General features: G+C 28.1%; 2 protein-coding genes across 2 annotated transcripts; both read left to right on the top strand.

Annotated features, from left to right (window-relative positions):
• Positions 1-1,288: 1,288 nt before the first annotated feature.
• Positions 1,289-3,437, top strand: LOC114188902 (BTB/POZ domain-containing protein At3g22104-like). The gene is made up of 2 exons (XM_028077568.2): positions 1,289-2,683; positions 2,852-3,437. The coding sequence occupies exons 1-2, from the start codon at positions 1,721-1,723 to the stop codon at positions 3,227-3,229; spliced, it is 1,341 nt and encodes a 446-aa protein (XP_027933369.2). The 5' UTR covers positions 1,289-1,720; the 3' UTR covers positions 3,230-3,437.
• A 13,216-nt stretch (positions 3,438-16,653) lies between these two features.
• LOC114187267 (neryl diphosphate diphosphatase, chloroplastic-like) lies at positions 16,654-20,137 on the top strand. The gene is made up of 7 exons (XM_028075468.2): positions 16,654-16,794; positions 16,886-17,162; positions 17,284-17,662; positions 17,742-17,960; positions 19,099-19,237; positions 19,357-19,605; positions 19,688-20,137. The coding sequence occupies exons 1-7, from the start codon at positions 16,783-16,785 to the stop codon at positions 19,982-19,984; spliced, it is 1,572 nt and encodes a 523-aa protein (XP_027931269.2). The 5' UTR covers positions 16,654-16,782; the 3' UTR covers positions 19,985-20,137.
• Positions 20,138-23,516: the final 3,379 nt, after the last annotated feature.

Below are 23,516 nucleotides of genomic sequence, written 5' to 3'. Positions count from 1 at the left end.
AAATGATGATACCCCATAGACATCGAAATCAAGTAATTTAAGGCACAAGTTATGTTATTATTATTATTATTTGTGATGAAATTAAAAAAAAAAAAAAGTAACTAGAAAATTGACAGTTAAGTTATAATTTTATTTTTCCAAAACAGTGAACCAAGTCAATAGATCTGTGAATTGCGTTGATTTTGCCATTGTTGAACCTCAAGAGTGGGATCCATTTTGGTCAAAGGAAGTTACAACCCTAAAAATTGGTGGCATGAGTAACGGAAAAAGGAAAGTGCCACGTTAACGACACATTCTTCAATTTGAATTCTGGCTCACTTTAATTACCATTATATCTTCTTTGTTTCTGTGTTCTGTGTTTCTTCCAAACATGTCTCCATTTTTTATTCGGTGGCCAAACACAACTTGTTAAAAGTCTTTTGTTTAACCATTCATACATACTGAAATTAGATAACAAAAAAAGTTTATAATAACTTATTACACCCAAATCGCTAAACTAGATTCTTTGGTATGAAAAGTGGTGCTAGCAGATTCAATTTTAATGTAGTAAAATCTCTCCTTTGCTATTATACTATTATTTATAAATGAATTAATCAAACCTTTACACTATTTATTGCGTTGACTTTTATTATTTTCGTCCAGTGTCATCAACTTTTTTTTTCTCTAATGTTACCAATATTTCCCTTTATTTTTACTTTTTCAAAAAACACCAACATGCTCGCTTCCTTTGTTGACTATGATCAGAAAAAAACAACCTTTTAGCATTTTCTATTCACATAATCGGTCTCTGTTTTTTTTTTTTTTACTAATGATTCTTTTGTTCCCATGAAGTTCCCTGTTCGGATTGGTCTTTTGTCATTTACATTACAGACATGCCATGCCACCCAAACTTCATAATCCTCAAATGAATCTTTGGCATGCACACTCATTAATGGGAGCTTGCAGTGGCTGTGATCTTGAAGTGAATACCACAATGGAGATAAAACTTTCATGATGATGAACAAGGTGAAAAAACTCTATATTTTATTCTATATTTTGAAGTAATTTTGAGTGGAAGGGTTGGTGACTAAGTAGCATGCGCATGGTCTTTAATCCCAACAGCATGAGAAATAAACACTTAACATTTAATTACACCTTAAAGTGTGGCAGACATGTGGACCTGCTAGCTTCACCCTTTCTGTCATCATGCTCTGCACGAACTGCATCATCACCTATGTCTTTCCCTTCTTACAAACATGACACCCATCATATATTTTCTTAAAATATCTTCTGTTTCACCCTTTTTTATGTATTCTTCTGTGGGTATATTTGCTCTTTCCTATTACGAGTCACAGAATGTCACACCAAGAGAAAAATAAAGAAAAATTATCATTGTCAATTTGTCACACAAAGAATCATTTTTCTAATCTAATATAGCACAGAACATACACATGTTCTCTGAAAAAGCTTATTGTGTTTGTTTTCCTGAAAATTGTATGCCTTATTTTGTGACTTTCATACACTGCACACTATTTTACTTTCTTTGGTAAAGAAATCAAATAGTGTTCAATACTTCTGCTTCTACTTTGCAGAATATTCTTTCACCTTTCTGCCGTGAATTTAGCAACTTTTTTGGTTACTCTTGGTCATAAATGTGGGAGTGAAAGTTCTATTTTGCGACTTTCCATGGGTACACATGCTTTTTAGCTCATAGCACGACTTTGCTACACACTACAGCAGTATGGAGGCAACTCCATCTCCATCAAACATGTCCCTGCTGTGTTCTGCTGCTCATTTCATGGAGATGGAATGTGATGATGGTCCTGAAACACCCAACTTGAAACCCCACATTGAAAAGTTTCTCGAAGGAATTCGTTTCTGGACTTGGACTGAGCTCGTTGAAGCATTGAAACAGTGTCAAGACTTATTGTCTTTCAGAGGTTATTTGGCTATTCTGGACAGAATAATGGATCATTTGATAGAGAGGCTAGCATCACCAGGCATTACAAGTCCTAATACATGTTCCTCCAACAGATCCAGCTTTCAGTTTTCTTGTGATACAAGCAGCAATAACAGCCTGAGAAATAACTGCTCTGGGGTCACATGGTGGTTTGAACATCTTCTGTTCTTGAAGATTGATTTGTTGGACAAGGTCACAAGGACAATGCTATCTTATGATTTTGATCATGGTGTGGTCTCTAGATTCCTGTTCTACTATCACAACTCAACTTGTCTTGGTGCTGTACAGGATGAGAAGATTGAGACTACAGAGGTTGTTATCAATCTTCTTTTGCTGCTAGATTTGAGCTCAATTTCTTGCAAGGATTTGTTCAATCTAAATCGAATGGCTGTAGGTTTGAAAATGAGCACAGGATTCATAGACAAGATAGAAAGTCTTATAGGTCCTCTTCTGGATCAAACAACAATTGATTATCTACTTCTTCCATCTCCACGTGGGAGGGGTCAAGCATATGATGTTGGTTTTGTCCTTAGACTCGTACGCATATTTTTCTTCGGACACAGTTCTGAGGTAAATTCAAATCGACTGAAGAGAGTTGCGAAAATGATGGATTTGTTCCTTGTGGAAGTTGCTCCAGATCCCCATCTCAAACCTTGTGAGTTCGAAGCATTGATTACCATGCTCCCAGATACTGCAAGGGAATCTCATGATCAATTATACCTAGCCATGGACATGTATCTCAAGGTAAACTACCACTTTGCATTGTTCTATGATTGCAAGACATGATAGTTGAATGCAACTTTTCACTTTAGAAAGCTTGCATCTTCTAATTGATCATTGCTGCAACTATTTTTTTTCTTTTTTTTTATCAATGTGTAGTAGTGTGTTTCATTCATTGATATAGATTCATAGGTCCATGCAGGATTAAGTGAGAAAGAGAAGATAAGTATCTGTCGTACACTGAACCACGAGAAGCTGTCAGCAGAACTTTTGAGAAATCTTACTCGAAACTTGGTGTTTCCTTCAGAGGCAAAACCCAGAGCTTACGTTACTAAACAAGGCCGAATGAAAACCTTGCTCCAGGAAAATGATCACTTGAAAAACTTTTTTGAATCCGTATTTCGTAAAAGCTTCAAGAACATAGAGGTGAGAGAGGATGTTGAAAACAGAAGCTATGATGGCGAAGAGCTCAGAGGAGATTCAGAAGGAATTCAGAATGGGACCCAACTAAAGAGGTCAGGGACTCATATTATGAGCAATGCTATGTACCTGCCAAAACTCTGTTCATGATGTTTTGTTTCACATTTGACCCTGAATTTTGTGTTCATCTCTGTGTATGTATGTAGTAGTCTTCAAATACTGAAGGAGTAAAGTTATGCAAATCATGTACAGATATGATATTCTATGTAACAGATTTCACCTATGATTTTTTATACAAGAAAATATGTCAGTTGTTTGCTTTGTGCAGCTACGAGGAATGATTGTGGTGTCAACCTAACTACAATACTCCTACTGTCACTTCAGCATCATCACTTGTTTGCTACATTTTAACTTAACAACAAATTTTTGTGCTAATTAGTCATTTCTCCATGCAGCAATCCTTGGAATTCGCTTTAGAACAAATACTAATAATACTAACAGCTTGTAAAGTGCAAGTTGCAACAAAATCTACCTTAGATTATTTCTTTTGCGTGTTCTGAAAGGTTTATAATGTGATCTCTATAACCAATCCAGAGACTTCTACGTACTGTTCTACATACATGTACTTATTAAAAATATAAGATGTTTCTTATACTTTCATTAAGAGAAAACGAAGAGAAGGAGAAGGTAAATAAGATTTTTTTAAATAAGAAAAAATATGAAATATAGAGTAAGAATTTGTTTGATTGAAAAAATAAATTAAAAATAGATTTTTTTTTTCTGTAAATAACTAATGCATATAGAGTATAGGATTTGAGATGTCATGCAATGCAACCACGAAAAACTGGGTTGGTCGGATCAAGGATTTGTTTGGTGAGACAGACATTTAGGCCAGAGTGACACTTTAACCCTTCCAATTATGGAATTAGGTAGCTTTTACATAGATATATTAAAATGGTAGGGCTAGTAAATAATTTACAGATAAATAATAGTGTAATTTCTTTGCAAACCTTAAAAGGAAAAAAAAATATTAGGTGATAAAGTATTTCCTGAGTTTTTTTTTTATTCATGGGATCTCAAATTTAAGACAATTAAATTAGATTAATTTACCCACTTACTTGTTTTTTTATTTGGGCCGAAGAGTAATTCTCTTTAAAGCTTTTACTTCCTGCAGCCTCATAATTTCTTTGTGTACGCCCACATTTTCAAGTAAAAGTGATTTTCTTATCACGTGTTTTTCTGGAACAAGTTTTTCAGAATTTATTAAATAAAATTTTTTAAACAAATTTTCTAGAACAAAATTCTCGCAATAAAATTTCTGGAATTTTAGAACAGGTTTTCCATAAAAGAATTTGCTGAATAAACAATTTTGAACGTATATAATGAGTTTTTCGAAATACTCTTACGTAAAATATGTTTTGAAATAGACTTTCAGCTACATGAAATGAGTTCCAGAAAAGGTTTTCAGAACTAGTTTTTGTTTCGCATTTTCTTAATTCTTCTACCTATTTAGTATTTTTCCCTTCTTCTTTCTGTAAGGAAGCGGTGATTATGAAAAGGATAATAATATTATAACAATTAAATTTTAATAATTTTTTCTTATAATCTAAATTGATATACTTTAAGTGAATTTGAAATATAAAAAAAATGAAAAATCATTTAAAAATAGACAATTCAAATTATAAGAAAAAATTGTAAAAATTTAATTATGATAGTATAATTTTCCTTCTAAAAAAGGCGATAAAGGTAGCAACCGTGACAACAGTGATATGGTCCGGTGATAAAAAATGTAAGTCTTTTCCTATTTTTGTGAGGTGCAGGAAGCCATAGGTCTTTTTAATTGTACTCGGTGCAACAAATATAAGCCCACTCTTTATGGGTTTTCACTGTGCAATCACTTCGCCCTTACATTAGTTTATATATATATATATATATATATATATATATATATATATATATATATATATATATATATATATATATATATAACAATTAATTTTAAACTTAAATACTAATAAAGTTAAATTAAATATCTTATAGGCACTAAAAAACATTCCACATTTGTATAAATAAAAACATTTAATTTTTTTTATTTAACCTTGTTAAATCATTCACTAACAAGATTGTACATTTTTTTTTATTAAAAAAGAAATTATGATCCATGAATAAATGCATATTATTTTGTGATAAGCAATTCATGAAATCTTTAATTACATATTTTTTTAAATGATAGAACAATTAATAAATCGACTTGTATATAAAATGATCGAATGTCCTATTAACAACTTTCACAATAAATTAAGTTTAAAGAGTAACTAATGGAAAAAAAATATAGATCTAAGTATGAAATGATTAATACATATAATTTATTTTGAACATTAAATAAAAAATATATGTAATTACCTTATTTAAATAATATTGTTTTGTGAAAAATTAATAATTAATTAAACTAGTAAAATAAATTTATTATTCATAATATATGAAAACAATATCAAAATTAGTTAGTTACTATTTTAATGTAGATAATTAATCTCATATATTTTAGTTTAGAGCTGCCAGACATTTATCAACTATTTTTTATTTGCTGGTAATGTGTGTAAACAACGTAAATTTAATTATATGTAGAAAACTAACTGAAAGACTCATATGACCTTATAAACTATTTTAGTTATACAGAGAGAGAATATGACAGGAAGGAAGAGAGTCAAAACTAAAAAATATTAATAAAATATTTAAGGTAAAAAAATATTTACTAAATGTCAAATTCTCACAAGCAGATACTCACATGCTCGATGTTAATTTTTGTATATTATTTTTGGGTCCTTATTTTTCTAATATTTAAAAATAAAAATGCAATTTTAATATTTAAAAGATGTTATGATTATGTTTTTATAAAATGAACTACAGAAAATTCAAACTACTTTGTTTGGGAGAGAAAAGTCGACCCAATGATTTGGGAGGGGAAAACAAATTTGTGTGTCATACAATCCTCAATTGAGAAAATGTCTACAACATATTATTCTACGACTCGTGTTCACTTGCGAGTGAGTAATTATTGAGTGGGATATGATGATGGTTTATTAGGGGTGAGATTTGTGTTCATACACGTGGATCTTCATAGGATGTTCATACAGGTGGATTTGGGTTTTTTCCCACAATATACAAATCTAATTCTTTTATTAAGAAGATAGGCACATTTTAAAATAATTATAATAGTAGGTAAATCGTGTAGTTCTACACATTTTTGTATAAATAAATTTATATTGTCATGATATTTTTCTTAAATTTGGATGGTTAAACGTTTAATTGAAAAAACTGTGTAGATGATACACGTTTTTAGATTTAAAATCGTGTAGAGAGATTTGTTCTTTTATAATCGATTATAATGTGTTGTAATCGACTACTGATATATATTTTATAATCTTAAGTTTATGTAATCGATTATATCTATTTGATAATCGATTACAACAAGTAAAATTCATTCTTAATGCATAAATATAATTCATTATCAAAAATATATTGTATTATTTATTTATTATACATATTTTTTTTAATTTCAGTATTTAAGATAAATTTTGTAAAATAAATATAGCTTATTTAAATATTACTTTTTATTACCTTTTACAGGATAATTTTGTAATCTTAATTTTATATATATTAAAATATTTTTTTAATTTATCACATCAATTCAATTAATAATTAATAATATCTTTAATTCTCTTAAAAAGAAAAACTGATAATTTATTCTAAAAATTCATGTACCCCTCCTTCTCAAACCAATCATACAAAAAGTAAATAGACCCTACTTACTCCTTTTTTGTCCGTGTATGGTTTCATATAATGAACTTTTATATTTTTTCTACTATCCAATAAAATAAAAATATAAAAACTATAATATCTTATATAATTTTTCTATTTTTCGGAGTTATCTATTTTAAAATATTTTTAATTATAAAAATGTACAACTCTATTTTAAATTTATTTAATTTAAAAGGTCATTGTCTAAAAATATAACAGAATATTTAACATGAAATATAATTTTTAGAAAACTACAAATTTCATATAAAAACGGTTTCAAAAGCTATTCAAAAGATATAATTTGAAAAGTATTTGAGTATCTTAAAAGGAGTAAAGAGTAGTCATTGTTATTTTGAATGTGTCAGAAACACTACAACTGGACATAGTACTCAACTGCTGTAAGCGTAACAAAAAAACATTATGAGAATGAAGAAAGTAACGAGTAGTGAGTGTTATTATAAGGTCCCTGGGAGTCGAATTGGACAAAAAATTATCATCCTAGTTCAATTATTCCACGAAATTATTATAATAGAGAAATTTGGAAAAATTACATGCATCAATCAATCTTATTAAAAATTTACGACTTCAATTATGTTTTGGGCTATTAAATCATCTGATAATGTTTTAGCCTCTTATTAATGTTTCAATATTTTGGGTAGAATGGGTCACGGAAATTCCTTGAATAATTGTGAGAGTTTTTCATAGTTGGTACCCTACATGTCATAAATATCTGGAACCGATTCTAGGGTCCATAATAACTGTCTGCTGAGTCATATGAATGTCCAGAAATGCCCCTAATAAAACACCTTTAATATATGTACAGGAAATGAAACAAACACGAAGAACACGTTTTAGATTCCTTCAATTAAATGTATCCTGAAATGGAAAAAAAGGTATATACTGATAAAAGTTGAGAACATGAACTAGTTTATGCTAAAAGGAAAAATACTCGACGCGTACATGCCAGTAAATTCGGTATCCCATAATTGCAATCAGAAACTCCTAATTTTCTTACCCAAATTCTCTTTTTAATGATTTGTTAATTGGTTCTTCAAAAATAATGATCCTTTCTTTTGTTTTACATTAACTATTTCATGTGAATGGAAACGTCTAAAGATGATGATGGTAGTGAGACTAATCAGTAATCAAATCGGAAGTCCCTGTCTTCAATAATATCATCAACTTTGACAAACTAAAACGTTATTTTTGCTATCTTTGGAGGGAAGAAATGTCAAGTGAATTTACTGTTTATAAGCATATTTAGTAACGAATAATTATATTTTAACTCATTTTTTTTACTCACTTTTAATCTATTACTCCAATTATATTCATTAAATTGTTTCTGTAAGGGGTTATGTTAATTTACTTTTACTTGGATGACACAATTGCTAAGCTTTGAGTTTAGAGTCTACTTGATCATCCCTTTGCCTTTTTTAAACGTTTTTATTCATTTTTAACTTGTGATTAAAATATGTAAATATTGAAATTAAAATAAATAAACTCGTATATATAATCAAATACCAATAATGTATATGAAAATAAATAAAAGTATATATACATACACACACTTATATGTATATATATATTGAAAACATTTTTTTAAATAATTAAATAACAACTTTTTTTAATAGAGAAATATTAAATTATCATATTTAATTAAATTTTTAATAGAAATGAAAAAAAATAGTAATCATATTCAATAATAAGATAAAATCATCTTGTTTTACATAAAAATATAATTGTTAATAGGAAAATAAAAGAAATAAGTTAAGTAATACATAAGAAAAAAAATCTACAAACAAATAAAGAACATTCTTTAGTTTAAACTAGTTTATACGCATTTTTTAAATATACGTGATATTATATTAATAAGTAATGATAATGTAATGTTATTAAGTTAATATATAAAATAAAATTATATTTATTAAAAATAAAGTGAAATATATCAAAAAAGATGAGAGAATAACTGTTGATAAATAGAGAAAAAGAGAAAAGTAGAGATAGACGATTTTATAAAAAAAAGTTTGTAAAAAAAGTAACGGTTAATTTTCAAAATTTTTATAAATAATTATATTTTAAAAGGTAAAATTGGTATTTTGAAATGTGGACACAAAAGAAAGAATCCTCATTATATATTGTTATAGATTAGGGGTGACAAAACGGGTCAGCCTGACCTGTTTTGGCTCGGCCCACCGTGGCTCGCCAAAAACGGGCCGGACCAGGCAGGTCCGCAGGCTAGCCCGCCTCTTTTTGTATTTTTTTATAATTTTTTCTTGACTTTTTAAAAATTTTTGTTTATAAATCTATTATATATATATATATATATAATATAATATAAAAAAATATTAATTTTTAATTATTTTTAATTTTAAACATAAAAAATAAATAAAAAAAGGGTTGACGGTCTAGAGCGAGCTGGCCGTTTAGGCCCGCTAAACTGGCGGGTTAGGCGGGCCGGATTACAGCAAGTTGACGGATTGAAAATTCAAACCCCCACACTTTTCTTGACGGGCTAGCAAGCCTGGTCTGTTTTAATATCTCTAATTTAAATACTTTGACTTAACTTTGAAGTTAAAACCTAGGAATTGAGATATATATATATATATATATATATATATATGTTCATTAGTTTCATATAAGAAGACAAAGTTTACATTCACTTGGTTGATACTCGATCCATTCTTCCAAATTGGTAATTATTTCGATTCAAGGCAGAATTGCAATTCATGCATGGTTTACAAGACATGAAGAACATCCTGAAGCTAATATAAGTTACAAATACTCTTCACTGTCCTCTTCATCATGGATTATCAAGATTCAGGGATGGAAACATTTTTCCAATTGAGTTCAACACCAATAATGAATGGATCATCTGCTTAGAGGAACTTGCTGAAATCGATTCCTGCTTGGTTAGGTTGATGAACCAAAAAGAAATCATTGAAGTTTGTAAGTTTCGTAGCTATCGATCCCTTTAGAAGTAACGTGTTGACTTTTCGTTGGCTGTTTAAATACTTATGAATGTTTGGGAATCTAAATATGTCATAGTTTCATACTGTAAAAATGAGAAATTTGAGCATGAGCTAAAGATCTATAAATCAATCATTTTAAGATTTTGAGTTGAAAATGATGTCAATGTCTTATGTAGTTGAACTCATGTCTCATTAGTATTATATCTTCTTAATGAAATGGTGGAAAACCCTAAACCCTAAACTTCTTGTATAGATCTGACAGTAAACAGTAACTTTTTAACGTTAACAGATGGTGGAAAACCCTTGAAATGACGAAGAGGAGAAATTCCATTGTTATCAACCTCTTAAATGATACATATGTGGCCATGGCGTGCTTCACAAATCCATGCCTTTCAGAACAAAGGATTGAGCTCACTAAATTTATATCTCTAATCTATATTGTTGATGACATTTTCGATGTTTATGGGACATTAGACCAAATTACCTTATTTATAGATGCTATTATTAGGTTCTTTTATATAGAAAAATGATTTTTTATCACTAAATCTTGACAACTTTATTTTACAGTCTCAGGTGTTAACTTCTAATAAGTCGTTTTTTTTTTCTCATTCTCAATATTCAAAAATCACTTAGAAGATGACACATCACGTTGTAAGAGAAAGTTGTCAAAATTTAGTAGTCAAAATATCATTGTCCTAATTTTAAAGAGCCTCAAATTTAAAATTTTCTTTTCTATGTAGATTTTTTCCCTCAAACTTCAACTTCTACTGCTTCAAAAATTGGCATTTTACAATTATTTGATTTATAATTCAAGTTATATATATATTCTCACAACGAATTGATTTCTGCCGTTTTAGATGGGAATTGAGTGGTACAGAGCAGCTTCCAGACTTCATGAAAATGTGTCTGTCCGAGTGTTCTTTTCGACATCACCAATGATTTTTCCGCAAAGGTCTACAAAAGACATGAATTAAACCTATAGATACCCTAAAAAGATCGGTAATACTCAATTTATTCTATTTGGTGGATTTCATCTTGCATGTGGCATCAACTTTTTTGGTTCAATAAGTAGCAGAAAGTTTGTGAAAGTACGTAGCAGTAAATGTAAAAACGAAGTATTTAAATATATGAAACAGTGGGTGCGATTGCTGAATGCTTTCATGGTTGGTTGAGTGCATGTGATTTGCCAAGGTCAGAGGACAAATTCTAACCCAAAATGATTTGCCATCATCATTTTCTGTTTGAATGCAGCTAGAATGGTACATTTCATGTATCATTACACCACCAATAATGCAGGAACAGGCCAAGACACTGCTTCATAATGTTCGTGCTGAGATATGACAGATCACAGTTTATTTTTATATGGAAAATAATTTTTTGACAAAGATTTGATTGACAAAATTGACAAACTTATCAAATAAAGTAAGTTTTTTATTTTTTAATGGAAGTTAAGATAATAAAATAATAAAATTTTAGGGTTTTTTTACTAAAAATAGTTATTTGTCAAAAAGTTTGTCAAAAAAACTTTGTCAATGTATCATCTCTCTTTTTATATTTCCTTTCAAATTCTTCATGTATATGAACTAAAATGGTATTTTGGAACTTAATTATTTTTTAAATATAAAAAATTACTTTTTTCTTTATGATATTTTAGTGGACATATTTTCGTAACTAAAAATATATATTATTTCACTATCACACGTACTCAAAGATGACATATTTGTTGGGTTATATTTTTTCACATATATATATGATTTATGGTCATTGAGAGATTGTGGTTCTATATGATTATATTACATTAGTCTTACATATATAAGACATCTGACACCACTTTTACACAAAAACCTTAAAGATAATGATGTTATGGGCTATTATTCTTATATAGTGTTTAACTTTATCTTTTCTATCCAATGTGAGACTATGACTCACACTTGGACTATTTCCAACAATATTTTAATTTGATGAAGAAGTAATTCGTCTAATAATATAAAAAACTAATTAATAAAATTTAGTAAATAGTAATAATGTAAAATATTACAGTGAGACAAATTAAATAATATAAATGAAATAAATCGATACATATTTGTGATTCCTACATATGTAGTAAACGACTTTATGTGTTTATAATTAGTCTCAAATGACGTGAGGGTTAATTTCACAAGAATAATCCTTAACACTCGGAAAATTTGGAATATCAAGAAAATTTTAAAAAATTATTTTATTAGTTATCATCTTAAGAAATATTTTGAAACAATAGATGAAAAAATAAATATATTGTGACATAAAAATTTATATATATTACTCCATAATGTATTTGTGATCAGAATAAGAACAACATTTTTCGTTCAACTATAGGTCACATGTAAAAAGTCTTATTTATGTTTGACTACAAGAGTCCACTCTAAATTTAGAGTCTAATCACAAAGAGATCAAGCTTGTGTGTAATTTTTTTTTCTCATTTCTTCTTTCCAAAAATTAAAGCACGCAATTTCTCTCTTCTCTAATGGCGACCATGGATATGGTAAAAACTCCATTTCTTCATCTTTGTGTATAATTTTTTGTGGGGAATGGTTATGTTTGACTGCATTGTATTTTGTACCGATCTTAGTTGTTTAAAATCTTCTTTGCTTACATTGAAATCATGATTATTTTTGAAGAACTCAATGATGTTTCCCTTTATTGTTGATGTGTTTCTCATCATGGTGTTGTGAGTGTTTTGTGGTTGTTGCTCCAATTACATTGGAGTTTTGTGAGTCATGTGCATTATTGATGTGTTCTAAATCTTCGTAGTTGTTTTTAGAATCTTAATAATGAGAATGCATGATTGTTTCTTTTGTAATTATCTCTTTGTCTATTGTCCTTTGTGTTTAACAAAATCATTACAATTTTTTTTTTTTTTCATTTCAAGTTCAACTTTTATGCCCAAACCAATTATTTTATAAAGAAAAAGAAAATTTTATGTAAACTATTATAAGGTCCAACATAAATTTACGTTAGGTACTTGAGATACAATCCTCAACGTAAATTTACAACACCCCGCATAAACGTTGAATTACTAATGTATGTAAATAGGACAAAAATATGATTTTTTTTTTTTTTTTATGGTGAACAAGACACTATACATATGAATTTAAAAATATTCCTATGAACTTTAAAATATTCTACATTAATAATTGTTTTATAACTCCTCAATTAGATGAAATCACCAAAATCATAGATTTTGATTTATTTATAGTTCTGTATTTCTTTTCTCCATAACTGATTAACTTTTTATGTTGATTGTTTCTTATGACTTAATCAACGATAAATTAATAGAAGAATGAAAAATCTATTTAAGTTATAACAATTTTAAAATCTTAAACTTAATACTAGTTTATCCTATTAAGTTCCATGTCAATATGATATAATATAAATTTTCAAATTATAAAAATCTTTGACGATAAATAAAAGAAAAAATTTAATGAAACAAGAAGTAAAGTCTAATTTTCTTATTTCAAAAATATTGTATTTAATATTAACATATTTTAAATTCTCTTTATTTAATCTCATTTCATACCAATTCATACCAATCATTTATTTTAAGTTTATTATTATAAAATTAGATAATTTTTAATATTAATCCAAATTCTGTTGAATCATACAAACAATATATAATTCCCTTATCATCATTAAACACAACTATTCCAACTTTTTCCTAATTTTCCAACTAATTGGCATTCATGGATGTGGTTTTAAAGGTATATGGATAAGATCTTCCTCTTTAAAGAAAACTATTTTGAAGAAGAAACCTAATATATTCAACTAAATATTATTACCTTTTAAATTATTATAGATATAATTAATTTTTTCATAAATACTCAGTTAAAATAAATTAGTAATTGTATATACTAAGGTTAATGTTAGAGTTGTCAAAATGGGTTGGAACCCGCGAGCCAACCCGGCTCATCACGGGTTCGAGCCGGGTTGGGTTGAACTAACCCGCAGATAAAAGGGTCACACAAGTGTTTTTTTATTTTTTTTATTAAGTTGAGCTTTACATTTGGGTCATGTTAGGCTATTTTTTTATCCAACACATAAATAATTTGTATTTTTTTATTTTGGTTTGTATTTGAATTATATTAAAGTTTATTTAGATTTTAATTAGAATTACAATTTAGTTTTGACTGAAAAAATAAAAAAAATAATTTTTTTTAATTAAGTGAACCCGTGAGCCAACCCGTGGTGGGCTGTGCCGGATTCGAATTTTTTTAGCTCACTAAAAAATGAACCGAGTTGGGTTGACTCACTAAATCATCAACCCGTGATGGATCGAGCCGGGTTGGGCCGGATTACCTGTCAGCTCTAGTTAATACTCAAACTAATCTAGGAAAGCTATTTTATATTAATTTTTAGTATAATTTATAAAATAATTTTAATATTTTATATTTTAAAACAATAACAAGAAAATTTTATTTAAATATTAAGTAAAAATGACTTTTGAACAAAAACTTATGTAAGGATGAGAAGTGTCTATTAGTAACATATTCTTTGTCTAAAAAAATCTTCACCTGTCTCATTTCTGAGATTTATAATTGATACATCATAGATTGTAGATACCTATTATCTTTTTCTTTTTTATTTTTAAATAAAAATAATTTTAAAGTTTAATTTAAATAAAATTTTATAATAAAACATTACTGTAATAAAATCTTCCTAAAGTTAAACTTAGATAAGTTGTATTGTAATAAAACAATAAATATTTAAAAATAATAATTTTATGGATCTAAATATAAATTAATATTATTGGGGAATAATTTTTTTTTATCTCTAGCCTAGTTGAGATATTCCATTATCTTCTGTGGCCACAGAGGTATGTGAAAAACATAGTCAGTATAAACCACACAATTCTAGATATCCCTCTTTACCTTCCGTACACCGGTTTACGTGTATATGTTAACAATCATCATATTTTTTATAAAATGACTATTACTAATAAAAATACTATTTTAATATGAATTCTGTAAACATGATTTTTTTTAGTTGAAGAGTATTATTTATATTTTTCCATAATATATATATATATATATATATATATATATATATATATATATATATAAAATTTACAATAAAATAATATTTTATTTTAAAAAAAATACTCAAATGGAAGATGCTGCCCACAAATAGTTTTAGAATATCTGCAGTTAGTTTGCAAACCAGAAAAGGTGGGGGCCTGTTCCCTTGATGTAATTGCTCCCTACCTTCTAATAGAGTTATATATTTAACTACTTTTTAAATAAATTCAATTAAATATATTTTATACATTAGTATTTTAAATTATTCAACTAACGAATAAATAAATATTTATTAAATTGTCTTAATTCATAAAAACATAAAAAACACAAAATCATTGTTTCATTCTCTAAAAAATCACCAATAGAAATAAAAAAAATTAAAAAGACAGAAAAAGTGCTAGATACCACGATTTCTAAAAAAAAAAGCTAAATCATATTATCAAGCACGATTTCGAGAAAAAAAATAAGAAGAAGAAAAGGTTAAAAATGTGGTTGGAAAGCACCACTTCAAGTAAGACAACCATTTCCATAATATCTCTCCTAAACTATACCATTTTATTAAAAAAAATAAAAAAAACCAGTGTTGCATGACAAACTATTTAAGGCTCAAAATATAGCAACACTTAAAAACTAAATAGACACAAAAATTATCAATCTCATGTTTTGATATTCGCTACTCTCTCTTCTTCCTATTTTTTCTTTTATAAGAATTATTTGGTAGTTGTCTCCATATATTATTTTCGTCAATAATTGCTTTAGTTGTGAATAAAAAACCCAAGATATTCTAGTATTGCATGATAAAATATTTGTGGTTCAAAATATATGTTGGGAGATTCCTACTAAGGTGGAAATTTTGACTACGAGATTGAGATTAGTACATATGTTGAAGAAAAAATTTCAGCTTTAACTTTTCATAAACCAAAAACCAACAAAAAGATGGTTGTTGTCTATTTAATCCCTTATTCACACTTCATTTCTTTGACTTAGAGAACTAATATTGTTTATGCAATGTAAACGGACTATATAACAGTGATTTTTTCAATGCATTCTAATTTAATTTATTTAGCACAATTATAGATGATTAAAAATTGTTAATTTATTTTTCATAATACTCAGTTTACGAGAAATAATGAAAAAAATTCTATTGTTTCAGTTTTTATAAATTTATTTATTTATTTATATTTTTAGTTGCTATTAGATTACTCTACCAGCTAAGATTAGAGATTAGAGTTTTTGATAATTGTGATGTAGAAAGATTTTAGAATTGTACCTGGAAGTGGTCACACGGTAAGCCATGTGGAGAAGAACATGATGTGTGGAATCTCTACTTTATTGTGTTATGGCATTTTCTTGAATTTAGATTTTTTTTAAGATTTTTTTTTACTGTATTTTTATAATACACTGATTATCATTAATTTTGATATTTTAAAATATATTAAATAAATATTTAAAATATCAATACAGTTTGTTTTTAATGCACAGCAAAAAAGACATTAAAAAAAATCAGTAAAAGACAATAAAAAAAATCAGTAAAGAATCTGAATTTGATTTTCACACTCTTATGGTAGATACGGTTACAAATACTAACCTTCATACTTTTGTTCTTAACGCAAGCAGTGATACTTTGCAAAACAGAATGTTCTGAAATGAATGTTGTTTTACAAGGAGTGTGAAGCAAACATATTTTTAAAGGCTTATTAGACAATGAAAAAATCGTGAAACACGCTACCTCGTCACCTGCCATCTTTGACTTCGCGTAAGCCATTATAGAGAACAAACCAAAGCAACGCTCTTGTTGGGGGTATAAATACACTCTTCTTTATTCCTTTCTTCACATTTACAGATAGAAGCCAAACCAAGACTCTTAGGCAAATCCACTGTAAAAATGGATTTTTCTGTACGTACACATCTAAAATTCTAATTCTCTTAATCATCTTCTCATCCCACCAAGGTTTTTTAGAAACTGACACTTTCATTGACATTTTCAGGATGATATTTATATCGAACAAGCTCTGGTGTTGAAGGAAGTTAAGCATGCATTCCAGAAACTTGTCGGTGAAGATTCCATGGAGAGTTTATATGTCACTGACATTATCCAGAGGCTTGGCATCGCACACCATTTTGAACACGAAATTGAAGCCCTTCTTCGGAAGCAACACTCCGTATTTAGCAGTCATCTAAGTGATTTTGTGAATGGCCATAAACTTTATGAACTTGCACTTACATTCCGTTTACTCAGACAAAGAGGTCATCACGTTCCACCAGGTTCAAATTATCTTCACTCTGTACATATTTAATTCACATTCTTTATTCATCTTTATCTTCTTTTTTTTGTTATCATAAAGTATCTATTTTTATCCTCACTGTGTACATATTAACTGTGCAGATGTATTTGAGTGTTTGAAGAGTAATAAAAGAGAGTTCATAGCTAAATATGGTGAAGATGTGAAGAGTCTTATTGCCCTGCATGAAGCAACCCAGCTAAGTATTGAAGGAGAAGATAGTCTTGATGATGCAGGGTACCTCAGCTGCCAACTTCTTCATGCATGGTTGAAAAGACATAGAGAACATCATGAAGCTATACATGTTGCTAGCACTCTTGAGGATCCACTTCACTATGGCTTATCAAGATTCAGGGACGCAAGTGTAGTTGTAAGTGATTATTACAAGACCAAGAAAGAATGGACATGCTTAGAGAAACTTGCTGAGATAAATTCCTGCATAGTTAGGATGATGAACCAGAATGAAATCGTTCAAGTTTACAAGTGAGTGTTATAACTTATAATCCCACACTTTGAATGTTCATTTTAGCAATATATAGTAATCAGCATTTTGCATTAACAGATGGTGGAAAGATCTTGGAATGGTGAAGGAGGAGAAGTTCGCAAAGTATCAACCCCTGAAATGGTACATTTGGCCAATGGCATGCTTCACAGATCCAAGCTTTTCAGATCAAAGGATAGAACTCACCAAATCCATCTCTCTAATCTACATTATCGATGACATCTTCGACGTTTATGGGACATTAGACCAACTTACTTTATTTAGAGATGCTGTCAACAGGTATTCTAATTTCGTATAGGACCAAAACTTCCTTTACAAAGAAAGTCATTATGACTTTTCTTAAATTACTTTTTTTTATTTATATTTTTTAAAATATCAAACCAATAAATATTTCTAAAAATTCATTTTGTATATTATAAATATTTTTCATCTTAAATTATAACTTTTACTTGGCTAATTTTTAGGTTATTTATATATTTTTATTTCAAATCTTAATCAGCTACAACATGAGTATTTTTCTTTTTAAATTTAATCTTCTCCCCATAACTCTTGACTACTATTTTTATTACTTATTTTTAATTAGTGATGCGTATCTTTCTTATAATTTTATATTTTAAACATTTGATCAAATTAAATTATTTTTGCAATGATCTCTCTGCCCACATAAACTATAACTAGTGAGGTTCTGCACAATAAAACCAGCAAGAGAAGGAATCTACTTTTATGCTACAATTGACTAGACACAACTCTGACTATAGTTCACAAAACAATACACAAAACTTTGATGCTGACATTGACGGTCATATATATTTTAATAAGATATTTTTTAATATTACTATGATATTTTGATAATTTTTTTAATAAATTTTGTTAAAATTTTTCTTTTCAAGTTATACCAAATTTTTCTCTTCGTTTTTAAACTACACTAAATCTTTCTTTCCTCCAACTCAACATTATCAAAGTTTGTCAAAAAAACATTTTAAAAAAATAATTTTCCATTTAATATGTTCTAGAAGTATATTTCACGAAATATTTACCTCACTCATTTGTTTTTTCTGCATCATCTTATTTCTTTTATCATTATTCCCACATAAAAATTTCTTAATCTATATTAATTTTCACTCTATTCCTTTTGTTCTCGTTTAATGATACGACTTATGTGTATACAAATATTAGTAAAAAGTAATCAGATTTTTTTTTAATAATTCAAAATCAATTTATGAACCTCATTTACTTTAACTTGTAAGAGAAAAAATATTTTATTTTATCTCTCTATTCTCTCCTATTATATTGATAATTTTATCGAGAGATATAACAAAAAAAAGGTTTTAGTGGATGAGAGGTTAGATTTTAGCATGTCCCATTCTTTTGATATTTCATTCTTATGCTTGAAAATAATTAGTTTCTCTCATTTCAGATGGGAATTGGCTGATACAGAGCAGCTTCCAGATTTCATGAAAATGTGTCTACGTGTTCTTTTCGACATCACCAATGATTTCGCCGAAAAGGTCTACAAAAGACATGGATTAAACCCAATCGATACCCTAAAACGATCGGTAATAATCAATTTACTCTATTTTAATTTGGCGGATTTCATCTTGCATGTCACATCAAGTTTTTTTTTGCTTAAAGTAGCAGTAAATGTAAAAATGAAATATTTATATGTATGAAACAGTGGGTGCGGTTGTTGAACGCGTTCACAGAAGAGGCACATTGGTTGAGGAGTGGTGATTTGCCAAGGTCAGAGGAGTACTTGAACATCGGAATCGTGAGCACAGGAGTGCCTGTGGTTCTTCTCCATGCATTCTTCCTCTTCGATCACTCTATAAATCTGGAAACTGTTGCTGTCATGGATAACTTTCCGCAGATTGTTTACTCAGTGGCGAAAATTCTTCGTCTATCTGATGATTTGGAAGGATTCAAGGTAAAGACGCAAGAAAGTGTTTGTATTTATTTTATATTCTAAACATGTGACATCCTAACTAAAGATTTGAAAAAAAATGTAGAAACAAGATCAGAAGGGAGTTGATGGATCATACCTTGATTGCTACATGAATGAGCACCAACACGTTTCTGCTGAAGATGTACAAAGCCATGTTTGCCACTTGATTTCATCTGAATGGAAACGTCTCAATGAACAAGTTCTGACCCAAAATGAATTGCCATCATCATTTACCAATTTCTGTCTAAATGCAGCTAGAATGGTACCTTTGATGTATCATTACACCACCAATAATCCATGTCTCTCCGTACTAAGGGAACAAATAAAAATGGTGCATAATGTGGATTCTGGCCATATGTAATATCTATGGTCATCCTTTGCTTCACCAATAATTAGAGATGCCATAACTGTTGTTTGTGGTTGATTAGGAAGAAACTACATAAGTTTGTTAAATGTATTGTTGTTAGATAAGTTTAATTACATTGAATGTCATTTTGTTTCTCATCGCTAGGTATATCTCGGGTCATGTCAATTCCAACTTTATCAATTCTTCCTCCTTATAAACTGTTTGATTTAATTGTTAAATGATAGACTATCTACTATGTGATCCATCCCAATAGGCATTCTTACATTATGTTTTTACTTTCATTCTTCCCACCAATAATTGAAAAGGAATTGATTTTAAGACACTGTTAATTATTCCATTATAACATGCCTGTAAAAATGAATAAGAATGTCTTTTTATACACTCTTCACAACATTACTAGAAAACATAATTATAACAAATAAACAGTATTTTCGGCATAATAAGTAAGAAAAATAATTCCCAAAAATAAATCAATTTTGTGTATCAAAACTTGTATTTTGCGATTTTTTTTACTTATGTTTGTGTTGCACTATTGACTGTTCACACAAAAACAAAAGTAAATGTTATTTACATATATAAAATGGTGAGAAATGGTGAGAAAAACAAATTATACCATATATAAAATTATTCATGTACCCTAGTTTTTTTATGCTCATCCATTCATTTATGATCTTCTAATGCATTTTAATGACATGGGTCATTGCGCGAGTGACTCATCACTATGCGAGAGATATTTTTCTGAAAGTTAGAAATATAGGAGAACATGAAGAACATTATTTGTTGAGCAAGATAGGATTTACTAGACAAATTTATGTGAATTCCTTCCCATGGTCTTATTCGCTGAGCCAACCAACCCCTTCCTAAGCGAATATTTGAAGTAGTTACTTCCGGTGTTTGCTCGCTGGACGAGCCATAATGTCATCCAACAAGAAATAGATTATTTAGGTTATTTAATTGTATGAATTATGAAATTCTTTTTAAGATAAATTAGACGGATATAGAGATGTGTTGGTTGTTGTAATTTGATATGAGAATATATGATGATATGGGCGTGGTATGATGATAGTGGAAATGCTTTCAACAGTGAAAGTAGTCTACTTGCGTAATATATCTAGTTAACGAGAGTCAATGGAGGTTCCTGTGACGAAAATTGTTTTGAAAACATTTTTTATTGACATAGGTGAACCAACTCTCTCATTTAGGAAGTTTGGTAGAGCCATGGCTCGGTAAGCTAAAATGTTGTTGGTATCCTTATGACATGGCAAAATCTTTGGGTTTGACTCTATACATAAAAAATTTCAGAGTTAGTAATTATGTTTTAATATTTTTATGGGATTGGATTAATGAATTTGTTATACATTACTTGTTTATTTTAACTATTGAATTTAATTACATTGCTTCTTTTTAAATACACTAGTTTGCTCTTGTTTGTTAATGTGTTTCTTTTGCTATGATTGTGTGTGTACACGGAAACAGAGAATACGGCAGGTGAGGAACCTAACAGAGACATGGTCAGGAATAGAGTAGGTGTAGACAACTAGTTTTTATAACTTGTTTTAAATTACATATGATTCTTCGTATCTTGATTTTGATAAACATTATATTTAGAAAATACTTTCAAATCATACTTTAGAGGAATAGTGTAATATAATTTGATCATTCTTCTTATGTAGTTTTATGTTTAATATCAATTTATATAATGCCTTAAATTAGTAGATATCTCCATTAATTTGGAATCTCATAATTAGTGGCGGATCTTAACCACAAGTTTTGGAGGGGTCAAATAGTATAATTCTTTGATCATTAAATTGTTGGATCATTACTATAATGTTTTAAAAATTGGTTCCTCTAACTGAATAATTTAATATTTAGTTTAATGTTGTAAGAAATATAATCTATCTTGTTTCCATCTTCACGAATAATTTCACTTTTATCGTTTTTGAATAATGAATCTATTCTTTTATTCTTCATCAATATACCTATTTTAAAAATAATTTATCATACCTTACTAAAAAAATTGAGAAGCATAAATATTAAAGAAAAAAAAAAGTATAGTTAAGTCACAATTAAAAATTGATTATGAAAAAACACATAATACATTATTTTTTCTTCTATATTCATAAAAAAAATGAATATACCAAAGGCTGATAAAAAAAACAATATTAACTATTAAATTAATATTTCATTATTAAGTAAGATAAAAGAGAATTACTTTTCTTTTCTTCAAAAAAGAAATAAGACAAATGAGAAATAAAAGAAAAAATAATTATCTTTTTTCTTAAAAAAAATATATATATGAGAGTGAGAAATGATGTACAATTTTTGTAAAACTAACAAGACAACAAGAAATGACATAAAAAATATCATAATAAATATTTGGTTTAATTATTCTTTTGATTATTGTTTTAGTTCAAAAATGTTAAGTTGGTCCTCCAATTTTGTTTAGTTTCAATTTGGTTTTGAATTTTGAAAAACTGATACAATTTGATTATATTCATTAAATTTCTTGAAACACATAAATGTTCTTTCATTAAACTTAAAAGTTGTAAATAAAGATAGTTTGTTTTGTTTGTGTAATTAACATAATCTCAATATCAATCTTGATGAAAATCCTTGATCCGCTCTAATAAATTTAAGAAAAATGACCAAATTGCATCAATTTTTTAAAAGTATGAACCAAATTGAGACTAGAAAAAACTTGAGAACCAACTTGATATTTTTAGATGAAAATAGTGACTAAAATATTAATTAAACCTAAATATTTTTATTCTTTATATATTTAATTTTATGTTTTATTATCTATTAACATTAATTGGTTGTATTTTATAAAAGAAATAAAAAGACAAATAATTTAATTTTCATCCGTTTATAAAATATACTACCTATAATTTAAAAAATTTAAAAAAATTTCAAAATTTTCAAAATGTAGATATTTAACACTCTCTATCTACCTAACTAATTTATATGTGTTTTTCTGAATCGTCTTATTTTTCTTTTATCATTATTTTCATATATAACTTTCTTTATTAATTCTTTGTATATTCTTCACAATATTAGTAAAAAAGAGTCGGTCTGTTTTAATAATTCAGAACCAATTATAAACCTCATTTATTTTAACATGTAAGAAAAAATATTTTATTTCATCTCTTTATTTTCTTCTATCATACTAATAATTTTATCGAGGAATTTGTCGAGAAAGAAATAACAGCAAAAAGGTTTTAGTGGATAAGCTGTTAGATTTTAGTATGTACCACTCTTGTGACATTCCATTTTTATGCTTGTAAATAATTGGTTTCTCTCATTTCATGTCTAAGTGTTCTTTTGGACATCACCAATAATTTTGCCGAAAAGGTCTATAAAAGACATTGATTCCCCAATAGATACATTGAAAAGATCGGTAATACTCAATTTATTCTATTTTAGTTTGTCGGATTCATCTTGCATGTCACATCATTTCTTTTAAGATTGTATTTTTTTTATTTCTGTACAAAAAATTCTTATCGAATGGGCAGAATTTACTTTAGTC

The sequence above is a fragment of the Vigna unguiculata genome, chromosome 6 (genome assembly GCF_037176805.1).
Source record: "Vigna unguiculata cultivar grain cowpea cultivar isolate G323 ecotype 2 chromosome 6, ASM3717680v1, whole genome shotgun sequence".
Classification (NCBI taxonomy): Eukaryota; Viridiplantae; Streptophyta; class Magnoliopsida; order Fabales; family Fabaceae; genus Vigna; species Vigna unguiculata.
The sequence above is the reverse complement of the archived record's forward strand: the minus strand, read 5'-3'. Positions and strand labels throughout refer to the sequence as shown.

Bases quoted from the DNA above. Each gene is read 5' to 3' on its own strand.
- LOC114188902 (XM_028077568.2), top strand. From the start codon at position 1,721: ATGGAGGCAACTCCATCTCCATCAAACATGTCCCTGCTGTGTTCTGCT. The intron at 2,684-2,851 runs GTAAACTACCAC...ATAGATTCATAG, and splicing joins CCATGGACATGTATCTCAAG to GTCCATGCAGGATTAAGTGA.
- LOC114187267 (XM_028075468.2), top strand. The intron at 17,663-17,741 runs GTGAGTGTTATA...TTGCATTAACAG, and splicing joins GAAATCGTTCAAGTTTACAA to ATGGTGGAAAGATCTTGGAA. The intron at 19,238-19,356 runs GTAATAATCAAT...TGTATGAAACAG, and splicing joins TCGATACCCTAAAACGATCG to TGGGTGCGGTTGTTGAACGC.